General features: G+C 41.6%; 2 protein-coding genes across 5 annotated transcripts; both read right to left on the reverse strand.

Moving 5' to 3' along the window:
- Positions 1-94: 94 nt before the first annotated feature.
- On the reverse strand, positions 95-2,071 carry LOC137955094 (9-cis-epoxycarotenoid dioxygenase NCED6, chloroplastic-like). The gene has a single exon (XM_068801971.1). The coding sequence runs from the start codon at positions 2,018-2,020 to the stop codon at positions 254-256; it is 1,767 nt and encodes a 588-aa protein (XP_068658072.1). The 5' UTR covers positions 2,021-2,071; the 3' UTR covers positions 95-253.
- A 3,752-nt stretch (positions 2,072-5,823) lies between these two features.
- LOC137960154 (sterol 3-beta-glucosyltransferase UGT80A2-like) lies at positions 5,824-17,278 on the reverse strand. Of its 4 annotated transcripts, none has more exons than XM_068807857.1 (14): positions 17,069-17,278; positions 16,593-16,937; positions 10,114-10,286; positions 9,727-9,969; positions 9,423-9,534; positions 8,969-9,139; positions 8,377-8,440; positions 8,157-8,214; positions 7,873-8,050; positions 7,604-7,734; positions 6,859-6,961; positions 6,705-6,781; positions 6,579-6,626; positions 5,824-6,487 (listed from the first exon to the last, which is right to left on the reverse strand). In XM_068807857.1, exons 2-14 carry the CDS (start codon positions 16,897-16,899, stop codon positions 6,155-6,157), a joined length of 1,998 nt encoding a protein of 665 aa, XP_068663958.1. In that variant the 5' UTR covers positions 16,900-16,937; positions 17,069-17,278; the 3' UTR covers positions 5,824-6,154. The 4 variants fall into 4 exon arrangements, with proteins under 4 accessions (XP_068663958.1, XP_068663886.1, XP_068663802.1 ...); XM_068807785.1 differs by having other exon boundaries at positions 16,593-16,978; XM_068807701.1 differs by having other exon boundaries at positions 16,593-17,278.
- Between the last annotated feature and the right edge of the window lie 991 nt (positions 17,279-18,269).

The following is an 18,269-nucleotide window of genomic DNA, read 5'->3' on the forward strand; positions in this document are numbered from 1 at the left end:
TTGTCCATTTGTTCATTCTTCCACATTGAAAAGCAAAGCGATTGTGCTCGACTGAGTTGCAGTGGACAGATAAAAATTCGGAATAGCTTGGAATACCTTTTTTACTGTTTAAAATGTACAGTATGGACATTAATACAAGTCAGCAAACCGGAAAACTAAACCGTTTCCACGGGACACCTTTACTACTACATTCAGTGTCTCTCATTTTCAACGGAATCTTGGGAAAAACGGAAAGAGAAGCTATCGTCTCTGTTCAACTCGACTGAAGCTGGAGACTCTCGGAGGTGACAAATGTCCCATGCAGACCGTAGGGCACTCGGGTCGGTAGTCTTATCGCCGCTTCTTGCCTCATGCTTCGCGCGTTCACGATGACCAGTTTCGATTCATCGCATTTCTCGTTATGCGCGAAACTCAGCACGTAACCATCGTCTTCTTCGCCGCCGCAGCTCGGCACCATTGTTGGCTCGCCCCCAAATGTATCTTCTCCGTACAGATACTGCGTCACGGATCCGGTTTCGAGATCCACCTTTGCTATGCCACAGCACTTCGGCCAGGGCTCAGCGATGGCCAGGTAGGCGTACCGCGTCTTCCTCCCGAGCAGTGTCTTGTTCACCTGTCCGGCTTCCAGGTTCAAACCGGGAACCAGCTCCCGGCGGGTCGACTCACCGGTGGTAAGGTTCAATCGAATTTCTGAGAGCACGCTTGTCAACGGCTCGTCCGAGTCGTTGAAAACGGAGTCTGGCGGAGTCATGCAGGAGCCCATAACGACCACAATCTCGTCTCCGTCCTCGGAATATTCCTCCCAGGCGTTCCACAAATGGAAGCAGAAGCAGTCGGGTACTGGGACCCACCGGATTCTAGACTGCGGAGTGGCGTTTTTGGGCAAAATTCCGAAGCGGGAGGTCTTGTTTCCGTCGTACAGAACGGGGGACTTGCCGCGGAGCATTTCGGACAGCTTGAAGACGACTTGGTGGTCCGGTATGACCACCAAGTTCTCAGTTATCGCGAAGTCGTGGATCATGGTCGGTTGATCCAGGGAGATGGGCACGTCGCTCGACTTCTTTCCGCACATGTCGAATTTGAAGTATTTGAGGTAAGGCCGTTTGAGCACGTCGTAGCTGAGAGCGCAGAGCTCCCCAGTAACGGGGTCCACCTTAGGGTGCGCTATCATTGGGCACCGCAGCTGTCCATCAAAATCGTATCGCCCGACCGTCTCGAGGTCTCCGTTCCCCCTGATACGCACCTCGTATGGGAGATCGTCTTCTGACATGGCAAGAAGGCGGCCGTTGAAATACACCAAGCCCGCGTTGGCCATTCCAATGCCACCGCTGGAGTCCAGCAGCCCAGCGGCGTCTCGCGCGTAGAAAAGCATCAGACGTGCGATCCCGGAGTGGCCGTGGAGCTCTCCGATTGGTTTCGGAAACAGATGCTTCCCCAGTCTCTCCTCATGGACAAGTCGGTTAGTGAGAGTGTACCGACAGCTGTAAGTCGGTGCCTCGTGGTCGCCCGCCAGAGTGACGGCGTGTATCATTCCGTCTCCGTCGAAGAGGTGATGCCCTCCGGTGGGTGGGAGCATTGGATTGGCGCCGTTACGGAGGTATACCCCACGGAGGCTAGACGGTATACGACCATCGATTTGAAGGTTCTGCTGAAGAGCAGACTCGTTTACCGGGGCAAAATTCCCGGATATCTGTATGGCGGGGTCAATTGTTCTCGGGAGCCGGTGGTTCTTCTCCAGTACACCAGTGATCAGTACGTTCTCTATCGCGTCCAAGGTGGACGCAGCAAGTCTCTGTACTGGGTTCAAGTTGGCAATCTCTGACGGACGTGGTGCAGGTTTCGTTGTGGACTGCGGAAGTTCTGATATATGAAGCGGCGGAAAAATCTTGGAGACATCCGGAGAAATCTTGATCTCAGCAGGACGAAGGAGAATTCTGCAAGTAGGAGAAGAGGATTTGGTAGTTGAGAGGGGAAGGCAAGATGGAGGTTTGGAAGAGAGATGGAGCAAGTTGTGAGCCATGATAGGGATGTCTCTGGAGAGAGACTGAGGGAAAGAGAGGAGAAGAAGGAAGAAATTTGTAAAAGTTCTGAGGAACGTTGGAGGTTTGCATGTGTATAAATAAGACGAGCGAGAGAATCGGGCAAATTGGCACAGAGGTGGGACCTACGCGCGGATTGAGCCAAAAAGGAAGTCGGAGACAGCAGACCAGTTAAAGGCACGCGGGGCCGCATGGGTCAACCTGGTCTAAAGCGAAGAGATTGGGGCCCCCGTCCTGTATGGGTCACCTCGTCTGCTGTTTAAAGGCACTCCCCCACGTGACCCGTTTTGACCCCTAACTCCCAACTGCTCAGCAGCTCAGTTTCATTCTTGACTTGTTCTATGTTTTTTGTTTCCCTTGGGCGAGGCCCACCTCACACATGGCGACTCACGGCTCTCCTGGCGGCATGCATCTCTCACTCTCTCTCTCCCTCTCCCTCTCCCTCACGAAGTCGAAGCGAAGAGAAGAGCAGAGAAGAGAATGAGAAACTAAACCTCAGCTGACATGTCTGATTCTGTCTCTCAATCCAACTGGCTAGTGTTGGGTGCCCATCAGCATCCACGAACCAGTCTCATTGGCCACCTTCCGCATTTCATCTCACATCACACCAATTTGGAGCCTTTCTTTTTGGTAAGAAAGGGCTGGATAGTGCGTAGACATTTCCATAAACAACTGAATTGTTTTTCGTTTGTTAAGTGATGGGGATGAATTGATGCAAGTAATGAGCTCGGGCCTGAAGAGTGCATTGTGACAACAATACCGTGTGCCTTCTTCTTCCCCACTAATTTATTGCCACCACTTCCTCCTTAATGCTCTCAGTTCCTGGGTGGAGATTTAACCCAGAAAAAAGAGAAACTTCTCGTGGTGGAGCTGCTTCAGACCGACACTGCGGTAAGCTCGTACTAAGCTTGACGATGTCAATTGCTTTTCGGTTGTGATTGTGCCATGACTACCGACACTCCAACAAACACTTGGGTGCTTCTGTGTTTAGAAAACCAAACAAGAAAACACTCCTCCAACCGAAGCGATTCCAGATTGAAATCGGATTGACACTTGCACTAACTTAAACACAAACGACGATATTATATTGCTTGTGAATAATTGTACTCCGGGGAAGGCTAAATAATTGCGTCTTTCGACAGGTCGACTCATCCTCTACCCTACCCTTATACGTTTGAGGCTTTTTATTGCATTTGTATAAATTTCTGCTACCTTCGTGTTTTGGCTTCTGCTATCAGGGTGGGGGCTTGTTCTCGTTTAAGGCGACTGGTCTGCGTTTGGATTCCAAACGTCTATCTCTTCAGGAAAACAGTGGGTCTACGTCATGAGACAGCCAATTTCAGAAATCCACCCGAGCAAGGAATCCAGGACGAGACTCCGTAGCCATGTGATATTGCTTTACCTTTTAGTTTTCTCGTCAGTTATTTTTAAAAGCTTGACTCGTTGCGAGTGCCACCCATCTGCCGTATGTGATGACGCAGTGAGGCCAATCTCGTAACATTGATCTCATTTGCCGAACTCATGGCTTTGATTGGAGTTTGAACAGCCTGTTCAGGTCGTCTCCTCTTCGTATTACACACGAAAAATATCAGAATAAATTACAAATACAGTCATTAGGTTGATCGTCCTGAGAACTGTATACGCAAAGTAGACTGAATGCATTTTGCAAGCGTTCCCATTGCCGATTCAATCACGCTCGAAGCTTCTTGGACAACTTTGGGCTCGTTTCTTATATTTTTTTATTACTTGACGTTACAAAAAAATTTGCACGCAAAAGCTTCTTAATTTTGCTAGCCTTGAAATCTAATACATGAGTGGGAACACATCGTGATTCTTCCTTCCCTACTTGATCAGAGGATAGACTTTGTATTTGCCATTTTCCGTGGAAGACTACTGCCTTCTGTGTCAACAGGTTCATCCAGTAGGAAGAGATTCCTATCCGCTTTTCTTTTTCTTTAATTTCCCAATTTTCTGTTCATGGGGTTCTGCTCATAATTTGGTATCTTTATCTTGATTCTTCCTAACTTACCTAATGACAAGAGGATATAATATTAGAGATAGATACTGCACATTTTACATTTGAAGCCTATCGCTTATGCCATGTTTATTTTTTTGTATCAACAATCAAAAAAAAAAAAAAGATCTGCAACGACACTACACTTTTCTTCGTTACCGTGTGGACGGCGGCCTGGCTGGACCATCTTTCCGACACTAGACAGTGTGTTTGATCTCATTACGGAAAGTAAAGATTCTTGGTTATGCGTTCTGGTGCATATCTTCTTCACAGGATACATATAAACGTGATTCACGAGTGAATACTAACTAGAAAGCGCGGTGACAAAAAAAAGGGTCTGAAGCGACTGAAGGATCGATACTTTTGCAGGCGTTGTAGCTTGGAAGTTCTCAAGCACGTCACAGTGGGGTAAGGTTGTTGGTATCGAGTCGTTGTGTGGACCTGAACACATTTGGTGATGCTTCTCCTACGGTTTTGTTCATGTGGGAAGCTTCGCCATTCTGAGCCAAGACATCATTAGACAACAAAACAATTGTCATTGTCATTTAATGGCGACTGCATCAGGAGAAAGCAACGTGCTGTGCTTTTCGTCACAGATTTAGATCTGCTACTCCAATTGCCAAGTCCCCATATCACTGCGGAACGTTTGGCCGTCTCAGTTCTCACGGAACGTGGAAGAACCGTCCCGTACTCTTCAGGTGGAAGGGGAGGAGGAAGGGCTCCTTCCCCAGGGGAGTGCTCTCTTTGTCTACGCCAACTCTTCTCAAAAAGGGGGAAGGAGCCCCTCCATTCTCCCTTTGTTTGTCCATAGTGGGATCTTTGGCAGCCACCAAAGGAGACATTCCTGACTCTTTTTTTTTTTTTTTTTCTTTCTTTCTGTTTTAAGCCACTGAGGCCAGATGATGTTTCTCAGACCCTAGAAGGAAGGAATAGCAGATCTGAACCAGTTCAGGACTAAGGGCTTAGAAAAAAAGTTTATTCACCTTATAACGACAAAGGGTTGTGTAGCATTTTGGTAAAACTTGATGATCTCATGTTTTCATCAGAGTAGATATCCTTAGGGAGGACAGGAGCAGAGGACATGGCAAGAATTTTGGTGATGGAGGGCAATGTAGCTAAGCCATATCTAAGAGTTTGAATTTTCCTTGTTAACTCGTGGTTACAAGGTTGGATTGATGGCGCAAATAGACTCCACATTCACACAAGACTTCAAATTTGCTTTCCAGAAGTCATTCTCGAGGGAGATGGGCTCCGTCCAATAAATCCTTGGACCCAATTGATCACCAAGTTGGGTGTGAATGAACCTGACATAGAGGCCTAGAATCGGATTAGATTTGGAATGGACCTCCTTATGTCTTGCTCTTATCCGAATAAATTTTCTACAGATTGGATCCAGTCAAGATAGAGAATGTTCAAGTTGTGCCCTGAACAGTCCACATTGGACTACGATCGGATTCAGGTTTTATAATTCCACTAAAAGTTAATACTAAGAGAGTAATAAGATAAAATCATTATAATAAACATAAAAGTAATGTATTTAATGTATGTAAAATTTTATAAAGTTAAAATAATAATGTTGTTATAATTAATACAAAGGATATTGAATCATTAAACTCTCGAATTAAATTTTATGAATTCGTCTGTAAAATATTAAAAAAATTCTAATCAAATCATAATATTTAGCTCTAACATCCACATGAGACCTAAAATTGGGACATGGCTGGGACCCGGTATAAATTTTCAAGATTTGAATTCAGACTGGGTCGACGAAGCTGAAGTTTTTGAGACCTTCCATAGCTAGGTGCTGCCTTCCACCGTCACTCCCTCGTTACGGTTCCTTCCACGGTTAGGTACCGTCCAAATCTATTTGTTTGTTTGAATCGTTTCTGCTAGTTCCAAATACAAAACTTACAAAAGGGTCACCTCAACAACAGTACAACAGGTATATGATATGCCAAAACGGCGATTCACAAAATATTTGATAAAACTTACTTTTAAAGGAACCATCGAAAACTAAGAAGAAACAACACTTTCCGTTGAATCAGATGCCAAAATCAAACACAGTAATTGGGAAGGAGGGACAACGCGCAATCCCAATTACTCACGAACACCCAAAACATATTTTTACAGAACCCAAACAAGGTTCAAACAAACCTGAGGGCATTGGTGACGGTTGCGGCTGAGGCATTTTGCGAGGAAGCTGTTTCAAGAAAGCTTTTACAGCTCCTGTCACCCCGTCTTCTGATTCCATAGCTTTGGCTAATTCAAGCGCACGGTCTTTTACTTTAGGGTCAAGCATAAATTTTATGGCGTCCACAAGCTTCGGCAAGGAGAACTGATCAACTGGAATTGGTGCTGGACCCACCCCTCTGGCATGCACTCGATCTCCCCAAAAAGGTTGGTCTCCAAAGAATGGTACAATTGTTGTTGGGCACTACAAGACACCAAATACTTCATAAGATATCAACACTTGTGTTAACCAACTGAACACCAAATGACAATAACGAATTTCAGAAAATAGATACCGCAGCTTTAAGGCCGGCAGCAGTGGTTCCTGCACCCCCATGATGCACCTAGAACGAAACACACTTCCAACTCAGTTTGAAAAAGGAACTACCTTCTAAAGATCCATATTGAGAATTGACTCTTACCACAGCCTTGCAATGCAAGAACAACCAGTCATGAGGGCAGTTATCCAGTGAATACACGAAATCCTTTGGTGTCGCCACTAAAGAAGTCACATTACGTAAGTGCACATTTAGAGGATGGACAAGGCAATAGAGAGAAGTACATAGGAGAACTTACAGTTTCCAAGACCACCCCAACCCTTGTTAATTATGCCTCGCTGCTGAGTGCTTTCCAGTGCTTCAACAATGATTTGAGTCATCTTTTCTGGCTCTTGAACAGGCTATTATTATATCAGCACACAAAAGGCCATCATGAAATAGAGTTGGGTTAAATACTGTTCCCGAAGTAAAGCAATACATGAGGAAAAGCCTAGCATAGCACACACATATTCAAGCGTAACTAATGCAGTTGCCCCCTTCCTAATTATTAAATTACTCGTTCAATATCCTGAATAAATTCTGTAAAAATTGTTTCTTTCTAGTGCAAGTGCTACTAGATTTTTTATATTGTTGTTAATGAAGAACCTCCCAGAGGATTAGGGGCCTGCCCTATTGATACGCTTTCACTGCTAGAAGAGAAACAATAAAACAAAAATTCATCAGCCAGATCCATAGAAAGGCAAGAATCTAATAGCATTAACAAAAATTTGGCATGATTTTGTTATCTCTGAGACACCTCACACACCAAAAATCTTTTGTTTCTAGGCAACTCCCACCAAGTAAACTAAGCATCCTCTGCCTTTATGCAGGCCTCATGGAGTCGCTGACAACGCCATTTTTTTGCTTTTACTTGAGTGAAGCAGGTTTTCTTCAAGTAGATAATTAATTGTAGAAAATGAAGATCACTAGATCATTAGAGCAATTGTTGATTTTCATTAAAAAGGACTGCAAACAGACAGCGGTAAGAAAAGAAAGAGACTCACAAGGCTTCCAAATCCAATATATATAGGCTTATCGCCAGCCTTAAGCCATTTAACAAGATCCTCGGGAGGTTCATAATTTGATGCAAGGTCGAGGAAGCAAAAACCAACCACATCTATCTTTGGTCCCCAGTCTACAGCACAAGAAAACACAACCTTCTATTTGAGCTAAAATAAAAATAACCAGACAACAGTAGAATGCAAAGACTGAAAGGTATGCAAATAGATCTGAAAGGTTTTCAATTAAAAATAAATCCCTTCCACAAGAAAACCTTTTGGTTTGGGAACAAGATGAGGACTCCAGATATATCCATAAGGAACATCAGCAGCTGAACCTTGGGCGCCACTCAAATATGTGACCGGGCGTAGTTTAAGCTTTTTTTTCCTGAACTCATTTATCATGTCCCGTATACCCAGCCAAATAAGTGAGTCAACAATTTGGTATGATAGCTGCATCAGCAACAGTTTGAAAACCAAGTAAAATATGTTTTAGAAAAGAATGGACATGAAATAGCATGAAAATAAGGCTGAAGCAAGAGCAAAGAAAGTTGCTCACTCTATAGCCAGCAGGCTGCTTGACCCGGGAAAGAGGATGGGGGAATTGACTGGTTGGCCTGTAACAAGAAAGGAGCATTACACCATATTATGCCCTTGATCTTGTTTATGACAGGGTGACAATCATATGTTTTAGCATCAAGTAAACAATTATATAAAGGAAAGATTTCCATATTTATATCTCTCGGAGTGCCACCAAGAATATGTGAAACATGACTTACGTCCATGGCATTGTGAAAAATATGTGAAGCGGTACTTTCAGTGCCTCAGCCACATGTGTATGCCCTGAACAAGCATTCGTCCAGGTCAGACGTTGAACTCAAGACTTCCAATTGACCATAAAACAGAAATATTACTATTCCCCTGGATCCAAAAAAAGTTTGAATCATATCAAAATCCATATAAAACACAAAGGGTCTGAAAATTTCTTTAAATACTTTAATATGGAAATTTTTTTATTCAAATGAAACTTGAGCAGTGTAGAAATAACAATTTTACAGTGGTTTAAGTAGAATCTAAGTGATTATCAAGGAATTTTTTTAAAAAGACCAAAGAAAAACAAAAAGATTTCAAAACACAAGTTTTTTGTCTAGCAGATTCATAGCAGCCCAAGTAATTCCAGACACATATCTAGAAGGTGAGATCAACTCAATTAAAAGGGAAAAAAATACTAATACTTTTTTTTTAAGATGTAAAAGAAGAAAATACTATAGTGCCTCTACCAAAAGAAAATGAGGAGATTATTTTTTTAGGGGAATAAGGAGATAGATTCTCACACACGAAACAGAAATAATAAAAATGCTAAAATCTAACCATATGCTGGGGGATTGGCCATTATAGCTTCGGCTTTAAAAGGAATTCCAGAGTCCAAATCAGGTTCTCTACAAGCAGGGAGGAGAGAGAATATGATCTCCTTCATTTGCTTTCTTTGTATAGGTATTTCGGAAGGTCCAGATGGCAAGAAACCCTTATTCTTCACCATATCTGGCCAAAAAATGAAATGAAAATCACTAAATTTATTCATCATATCTGGTTATCTAAATCATTCAGAAATAAAAAGATATAACTGCAATTTCTCTTCACTTTTTTTTTTTTTTTTTTTTGAGGGAAACTGCAGTTTCTCTTTGCATGATAGTTGGCAAGAAACAAGTGCGCAGGAAACTATAAACATTGATGTTTCCATGACAATCAAAAAGGTGAAACAATTGACTATCAGATATGCAGAAATTAGTCCAGCAAGAAATGGACACGAGTGGAGATCACTCACATTCAGCCAGAACTTTTGGATCTCCTCCCAGTGGGTAGAACTCCAGACCAGCAGTTAATACAAATTCTTTGAAATTTGAATGAGTTGCTAATCTAACACGATGCCCATAGTCCTACATAAAGATAATAACATAATGTAGTTAACCAGAGCTACATCAATCCGCAAAAGAATTTGTGATAAAATGAGGAGAAATCAATGTCATGTTTCTTCACAATAACAGTTAACCACTCTACATCATGATTTTTTGTTTAGTAATTGCTCAAGTGAAAAGACAAGCACCATAAGGATATAATTTGATAACAACCTGCAAGCGTTTACCAATGGCAATAAAAGGTTGTACATCTCCTCTAGTTCCAACAATCAACATAACAATTTGTAGTGGAGGTATATACTGAATGTCAGGTAAATCCAAGAGTTCTTCATCAACAGCTTCACTATGAATGTCCTCCGGTCCAACCTGGAGACTTTCAGATTCCACCCTACCAGGAAGCTCAACAGCTACAGCTCCATCACGTGTTACAGTCGCTATTCGCTTCAACATTTTAAGCTGTAAAGTTTGGACAGTTTATGCATTTTGTATGCAAGAATATATGGTTCTTTTCAGAGTTTAGGAGATATCAAGTCATTATATAGAAATGTTAAACAATCAGTACAAGTTGTAATATCACAAAATATTGTCATGAACCTACACCTTCTGACGATCAGAGATCTTGTCATCGAAAAGAGATGTAGTATCATTTTGTTTCCGCCTCTCAGTTTTTGATCGTTCTAGATTGCTCAGACCAGCAGATGATTCTGAGTTGTCAGTATTTGCTATTTCTCCAGGAAGAGTATTTGCCCTAGGCAGACTCCTATCGTTCTTCCCTGTTACAAGACGAATATGCGGTAAGATGTATCATAGTGTGAAACCAAGAGAACCCCTAAAATCTAATGCTACAAATAACAAAATCAAACATTTGAAATGCAAGTTGACTTGCTTTTATCCAACCACAGAGCATTTTTCAATCCACATGGTAGTATGAACTTGGCCAAATGAACTTTGAGAATATACAGAGCTTAGTTATTTGGCTAACTTTGTCATGAAAGATAAGCAAAGAGTGACAATTAGTGACATTAACTCTAGCACTAAGACTCATCACTAAATGGTATTGGTAATTGGTTTAAGCTCAATTTGAGTGCCAGCCTCAGAGGTAATTGAGAGATCACTGGTGTTTGTGGAGTTATTCAAGATTTTAAGGGTAATATCCATCAAGTTTACTCTGCTTCTTTTGGTCACAATGACTCTGCCAATATACGTTCATCATTGCACTGAGAGCCTGTGAGAGGTGGATTGGGCTATCATTTTTTTAGAAGAAAAATTCAAACCCTTCAAGCCATTGCCTATCTCTTGTTTCATGAGCATGGAATTGCAAATTACTTTAGCTGGTTCATTCCTAGAAGCAAAACCTCTCATCAGCATCTTATTGTGAGAAATGTGGCAAATGCCCTACTGCTTGTCTAGTATTTCAAATATCTAATACATCTTCTTTTCTTATATGTTCTATATGCTTCTTTCTTAGGCACTTCTACTCCAGATTTTCATACCTCATTTTTATTTTTTTTCTCACAGTTACAGAAAAAACTTTGATAACATGTAAAATAGTTGTTAAGGAGCAAGGAGCTAAACAAACTTTTAAACAAGGAAACAAAGAACAGAGGAAGAGAAGAAGTTGAACAATTTCAAACAGTAACACTAGAATAGAAAATGCATCGTGTAAGCATGGAGAAGAGGACCATGAAATTTCACTAGACAAACAATTTTTTTGTTCTACAACACCACTATGACTCAAATTTGGGATCAAACTATTGTAGTCAATTAGCCAAAGGGTAAAGTTAAGTTCTTGTCTCACTGATGTACAGTTTATTCCACACAAATGAACTAAAACAAAATAAAGCTCTAAATTTTAGCAGAAAACAAATGGGCAATTGGAAGATTTTTCCCAAATGCAGCATATTCCTCCCTTTCTCAAAAGTGAAGGATTGAATTTTTCAGAAAAATCACTTGATACTGCAGATGTGATTAATGAACAATCTTAATACTGTCCCACGTCATTTTTTATTTTTTATTTTTGAAAAAGATGTATTAATAAAACGAGAGAAATTACAAAATTTGGGGGAGCATATCCCTTACAACCAGCGATTGTAGGGTAGCTGCCTGCCTGGCAAGCACATTTGCCGCCGAATTTGTGGATCTCGGAATGTGAGTCCAAATACAAGAAACAATTGAGGTAATTTCTAAAATTTCCCTAAAGGTATCCCAATGCCTCCATGGGGGAAAGGATGCATTCTCACACCAGCCTATAACCACTTTTGAGTCACCTTCGATATGAAGAGGCCCACTGCATTTATCTCTGAAGACGCGGAGACCGGAGAGGAGACCATGTAACTCTACAGACGTAGAGTCAGATATACCAAGAGGGCCAGCATAAGTGAAAAGCTGATTACCGGAATGATCTTAACTCCACCGAAACCAGAAATCCCAGAGTTACCATGAGACAAGCCATCAAAGTTTAACTTGAGATAACTAGGATCGGGAGGAGTCCATTCTTGCATGACCGGAAGTTTTTTCCCATTGTGCATCATAGCCAAATTTCTCCAATTTTCAGAAATAAAGGAGCCCATATAGGAAAAGAAGGCTTTCTTGGTCAAAAGCCAAGTTGATATATGACCTACCACTCAGTTCGAAACCCGATCTGAAGATTCACATTTTGCATCAAAACGTCTACTTCCAAAGCCCCCACGGTATGAAACTAGCACAAGCAGAGAGCATCAGTTTTCCAAGGCTAGGCAGAAGGGTACCAATGAGAGATTTACTGAATGAGAGTAGATCAACCACCATGCAGAATTGTAACCCAAACTTTCCAAGAATGCTGGTCCACACCTTCCAAGATAACATGCATTGAAGTAGAATGTGGCTTGTAATTTCAGCGTCAGAGTTGCAGAATGGGCACAAGAGATTAATGGAGGGGTGTCCTCTTCTTCTCAACACGGCTGCCGAGAGAATCTTGCCTTGATAGGCACTCCACATGAAGAATTTTATCTTTAGAGGGGCACATAAACGTCATACAAAGTTGATCTCAGTCTCCCTCTGTTAAGCACCTAGCCAATACTACCCAAAAGACCGGCCTGTTAGGAGCGGAAGACATAGATACTTAACCCAGGCCCATAACCAGGATGTCCCATAACATCACACCCCCCCTTCGCGAGCCGACGACCACGGCGGCGCAACGACACAGGCCCGACCCGGGTTTTTATCCTACGACCTACCTGTATTTTAATCTAGCCTTTGCGCGCGATGCAGCGACACTGGCCCGACCCGGGTTTTTATCCTACGGCCTACCAGTATTTTAATCCAGCCTCTGCAGCGTTGCCGGGAATCGAACTCGCGACCAAGGGTCGGCTCTGATACCAAATGTTAAGCACCTAGCCAATACTACCCAAAAGACCGGCCTGTTAGGAGCGGAAGACATAGATACTTAACCCAGGCCCATAACCAGGATGTCCCATAACACCCTCCAAGACGAATTACCACCATTTAAGAAGCCATATGCGGATGAGACCGTGAAAGAATCCTTTCTATCCGGCCACCAAATGAGCTTGTCAGCCTCCACATGACGGATTTTAAATGAAGCAACAAGGTCCATCAAACAACTAGCCTCCAAAGCCTCACTATTCAAGAGACCCCTTCTGCTACTAATATGTCTCTGCGAGACGTGAGGAGAAAGAGACTTTTGAATGCAGCCTGCAGAGGCTCCTGCCCTATCCGCAAGTCTTCCCAAAACTTGAGCGATCTGCCATTGCCCACATAGAATCTACTTGCAGAATGAAATTTTGGAAGCAGAAGGTATAGAGCACTCCATATTGAGGAAAGTCCTCTTCAATTCCCACCAGACAACCACCAATGAGGGTCCCCACCCAGCTTAGCGAGAACCATTTCCTTCCAAAGATTTGAGGAGTGGGTATTAAACATCCATAGCCATTTTAGCAGCAACGCTTGATTCATGTCCCTGGATTTCCAGATTCCCAAGCCACCCATATTTTTCGGCATGCATACATCATCCCAACAAACCAAATGATACTTAAAAGCATCGCTTGATCCCCTCCATAGGAATCTTTTTTTAGCCTATCCATAGCCTTACAAATTGCAACAGGACAAGGCATAAAGGACAGGGCATAATTGGGGATTCCTGCTATGCAAGACTTGAGAAGGATGAGCCTCCCCGCTTTACTAAGTAGACGCCCCTTCCATGATGCAAGGCAAGATTCAATTTTTTCAACCACCGGATTCCAAAGACTCTTGCATATATGCCCATTGAAAAGAGGTAAACCAAGATATGTTGCAGGTAGGTGGCTTATTGTGCATCCAAATACACTTGCCATCTCAGTAAGAAGCTCAAGGCTAACATTGAAGCCCATGAGAGAAGTCTTTCCCCAATTTACTTTTTGACCAGAGGCTAATTCAAAGAGCCCCAACACAGCTTTAATCTTTCATGCACTATCAGTGTTGCCGACTCCAAAACTGATGGTATCATCTGCATACTGAAGAATGGGAATATTAAAAGCTGGATTGGTATGGTTCATTCGTGAAAAACTGGAGCAACCTAGCAAGGATGCATTTGGGGACCAAGATTCAAGTTATGAAGGAGTGGGCGCCCCCGGAGGTTGGATACTTAAAATTGAATTTTGATGGTTCTTCTTTAGGCAATCCGGGGATCGCATGTTTCGGGGGTGTGATTTCGGACTCATCTGGCAATCAGTGTATTTCTTATGCGGGTTCATTAGGTATCTCCGATTCAATGTTTGCGGAGCTACATGGTCTTTTCAATGGGCTCCGGGTGTTCAAAGATAAATGCAGTGGCCCAATTCACATTGAAGAGGACTCCAAGGTAGTCATTGGTTGGGGTCGAGGCACCTCCTTTCCGCCATGGAGGCATTGGGAAATCTTCCAGGAGATTTTAGAGATCACCTCATTATTTTCTTGTATTTGGTCTCACATTCCGAGATCTGCAAATTCGGCAGCAGATGTGCTTGCCAAGCAGGGAGCATCCCTCCAACATCTTGTTGTTAGGGATTTGCTCTCTCTTTCTTTGTAAGTTTTTGCCTTTTAATGCAATACATCTTAATAATAAAAAAAAAAGCTGGATTGGTACAAGTAGGAGGGAGCCACCCAAGATTACCTGCCAAGTAGAACATCCCAGATAGAAGTCCCACGTCATTTCTTCAATTTCCTTCATTGGTTGAATGTTCATTTCTTTAAGCTCTAGTGTTCAATATTTTGCATATAATAGTTGGGTAAAGACTTAGAACATAATACTGTTCTTATTGAATTTTGTAAATGTTAATACTGTTGACCCAAAAATAATTTCCAAATTACCAGAATTTTAAGATTGAGCAAAATGAAATTACCTACTTCTTTGCAAAAATTCCTCCTCCGGTTGAAGTTCATGAATACTCTTTTACAAGCTGTCCTCAATGGCAGGAGCTTCTCTTGAGATGTGTTAATGTCTTCTCAAGAATTAGTGTGAGCTTTTTATACAGTATTGGAGCCCATCAACCATTTAACTCCAGCAAGGATCTCAACTGCCAGCTCAAACCCAAACTCAAGCAAATTAAGGCAACTCACACCAACCAAAATTTGATCCCACCACAACACCCATCAAGTGGTATCCACCAGGTCCAAATTCTATAAAATTATATAAAAATAATTTTAAAAATCATAACATCAATTTTTAAATATTTGTTTTATAAAACCAAATGTGAAAATTAAATATCCATAACTATAAGAAGAATCGATAATTTCCCAAGTTTACTAATTTTTCTCAGAATTAAAATTTTGCCTTTGGATGAGTTCTATCAAATAAACCCTCCCAACTCTATAGATGATACCAATTCTCCAAAAATGGTTAAATGCATCAACAAATTAATTTATGTGATATTTTCAACTCAAAGAACTACATATGTCACTTAAAAGTTGGGCCCATTTCTAAGATCAAGGGAAGTTAAATAAGAAGACACTCAAGTTTATAAACTCGAGGCCTGGTTATTCAATAAAGAGACTACCATCCTATGTTTGGTACAATATAAAATTAGCCACTTCAAATAGGTCCGTTGGACATAACTATCGTAAATCCGGTATACATGAGCTCCCAAGTATTTCACAGAAAAAATTGATAAGCTGGGCATTCCCATCCCACCAAGCAAAACCTGTGGTTTATTGGTCACTGCCAGCTAAAGTTGAGGTTTCATTAAACAGTATTTCCATGGGGAAAAACTTCCTCAGGGAACAGACGGTTTTCATGATGCTGACCTTAGGCCACCATCCAAGCATGGATACCTCCATTAAAAAGAACATTACTAGTCCAAGAATTCTCATATTTAGGATCTTTTACTGCTCAGATTGTATGGTGACAGGATGCATCATGTATACAAGTTCCAACACACACGACTCCATGTGCAGCCCCTAAAATATAAGAGTCTACATAAATTGTCTCAATTTTTACTATGACTGACCAAGAAGATATTTTCAAGACACTGCTCAAGGACATGGTTATCATGCCACCTGCTCCCAACGATCACAGTCAATGGGATGTTCAATGGAATCTCATAAATGCATGCATGAAATATATAACATAATAAATCAGAGTAAGAAGCAATCTGACGAGGGCGCCACTCTACAACAGTGCTCACGAAACTCACCTTTAACTGCTTTTATTGAAGTTGATTAAGTCAAACCTATGCCTCTTCTGTTAAGTGAAAATATTTGGCTCAGAGAAGCATAAAATTAAAATAAGGTGGTCAATTACATCAGCATAAACATCAGATAAGGCCAATAACACCGTCGAGTAAATTGAATAACGACACTCAAGTATCATACTCCCTCATTTAAGTAGGCATTTCAAGTTTACGACGAAATAGTATACATTTTATTTGTCTCTAGTGATAAGGCCACCTCCATTTCCAGAAAAAAAAGGAGTATGAATACCGTAACTATTTAACCAAACGAAGACAATGCAGTTTTTTGAGAAGCAAGTGAACATATCATAAAGCAATTTTTACTGCAGAAGCATTTAGACTCTCAAAAAAAAAAAAAAAAAAATCAAACTACCAGACTTCAGAAGCAAATCGACATACCAGAAGACTGACCACTAATGGCACTGGCATCCACTTCAGAAGAATCCCTACTCCCCGCCTCGTTGTTGAGCGACTCCTCTGACTCTTCCCCATCATTCATAGACGCGCCCGTCTCTCCTGTTCGCAATTCACCACCGCCACCGTCAACAATTTCTACTTCAAATGAAACAGTGACCTCACCGGAAGAATCATTCCCCTCCTCCTTGCGCCCATCAGCCGACCGCGACATATCTACAGGGCGGCGTGGACCATTCGAGTCGGGATCCAGATCTCGAGAGCGTTCCTCCCGTCCTTGCTCCAGCGCCATAAAAAGACGGACTTACGAATCTTCCAAACGTCGAAACCCTAACAAGAATCTGGCTCTCATGTGGTCTATCCTGTCATGGCTGGAAAAAAAAATTATAATAATAAAGCGATCTCCACGCCCAACGGAGAGTCGCTTTGGAAGGTCACTTGTAAAAGAAGACGCGACTCACCGAGATTTAAACCGTCAAACTCAAAAGGAACGCAGCTCAATCGGTTTTCTTCGTTGGCAGATTGAGATTGGAGAAAGACAGAGAGAAGGTGGTGGCGTGGAAGGTACGAGCGGTTCGCTCCGCTACGGAGGGACGGTAATTACTTAATCTTTTCTTCTCAGTTTTCTGATCTCTCTCTTATTCCAAGTTAAAAAACACTCGAGAGGTCAGAGAAGCGCGGACGCCTTGGCTTCCACTGTCTGTGGGAAATGAAATATCAAGAGTACGTTGAACACAGAGGGAAGCGGCGGGGTCAGCTATCGTGTCGGGTCCAGCTCTATGGTGTGAACTACACGGTCTATTGTTCGTCGGTTACTGGTCTGGTGGTGCGTTGTGGAGACACGAGTCGTGTCCGAGACTAGAGGCCACCTACCACACTTGGTAGAATCACATTTCTCGTTTGGGTTGGGGACCCACAAAAGTGTAGATAGAGGCTGCGTAGGATGGATGGGTCTCCTACTAAAACATCTAGTGTACCACCGAGATATCTTATTTAATAATATTACCATATATCTTACCATTTATATAAAAGGGAAAATGTGAAGCAAATTGAGTCATGTTTGGTTACACTAGAGAGCATATATACTACTTAAATGTTATATGTTGAAATGACTTGCAAGAAACTCTTGAGAAAACTAATGCATCTTTGAATTTTGATGAACAAGACTTAAGATAGCCTATTTTTTATTGTCTATACCTGTTGACGTATAAAGTGGTTCGGTATGTGAAATAGTGCAATCATTTGATTCAATCTCCACACATGAAATTCACTTGAGTCTTGCTTAATCTGATAGATGAATTCGAACTTTCTTGGTTGACTAGACTTATTTAAAAGTGGCCTCCAATCAATATTTGATTTTATATTGCATGTGAAAACTTCAAGAATAGCAACTAAGTGAGGTTAAGAAGTTGCTTGTTGCAACAAATCAGATTAAGCTTCAAGCTAATTTGAGATTGTATGGAAAATTAAATAGACCCGTTAGTATCTTTTCTAAGGAAATAAATGGAAGTTAATAATCAAACTCATACATTATCGTACTTATCTGATAATTTTCTAGTAAAATAAAATATTACACATAAAATTACCATAAAAATTGCTTTATACTGAAAGTATTACAATATCAATTATCAAATATTTATTCAAAAAAAATTCATACATGAG

This window comes from Aristolochia californica, unplaced genomic scaffold (assembly GCF_029961685.1).
Source record: "Aristolochia californica isolate CCGP_79_NKW_82.1479 unplaced genomic scaffold, dmAriCali1.0.hap1 SCAF_1, whole genome shotgun sequence".
Taxonomy (NCBI): domain Eukaryota; kingdom Viridiplantae; phylum Streptophyta; class Magnoliopsida; order Piperales; family Aristolochiaceae; genus Aristolochia; species Aristolochia californica.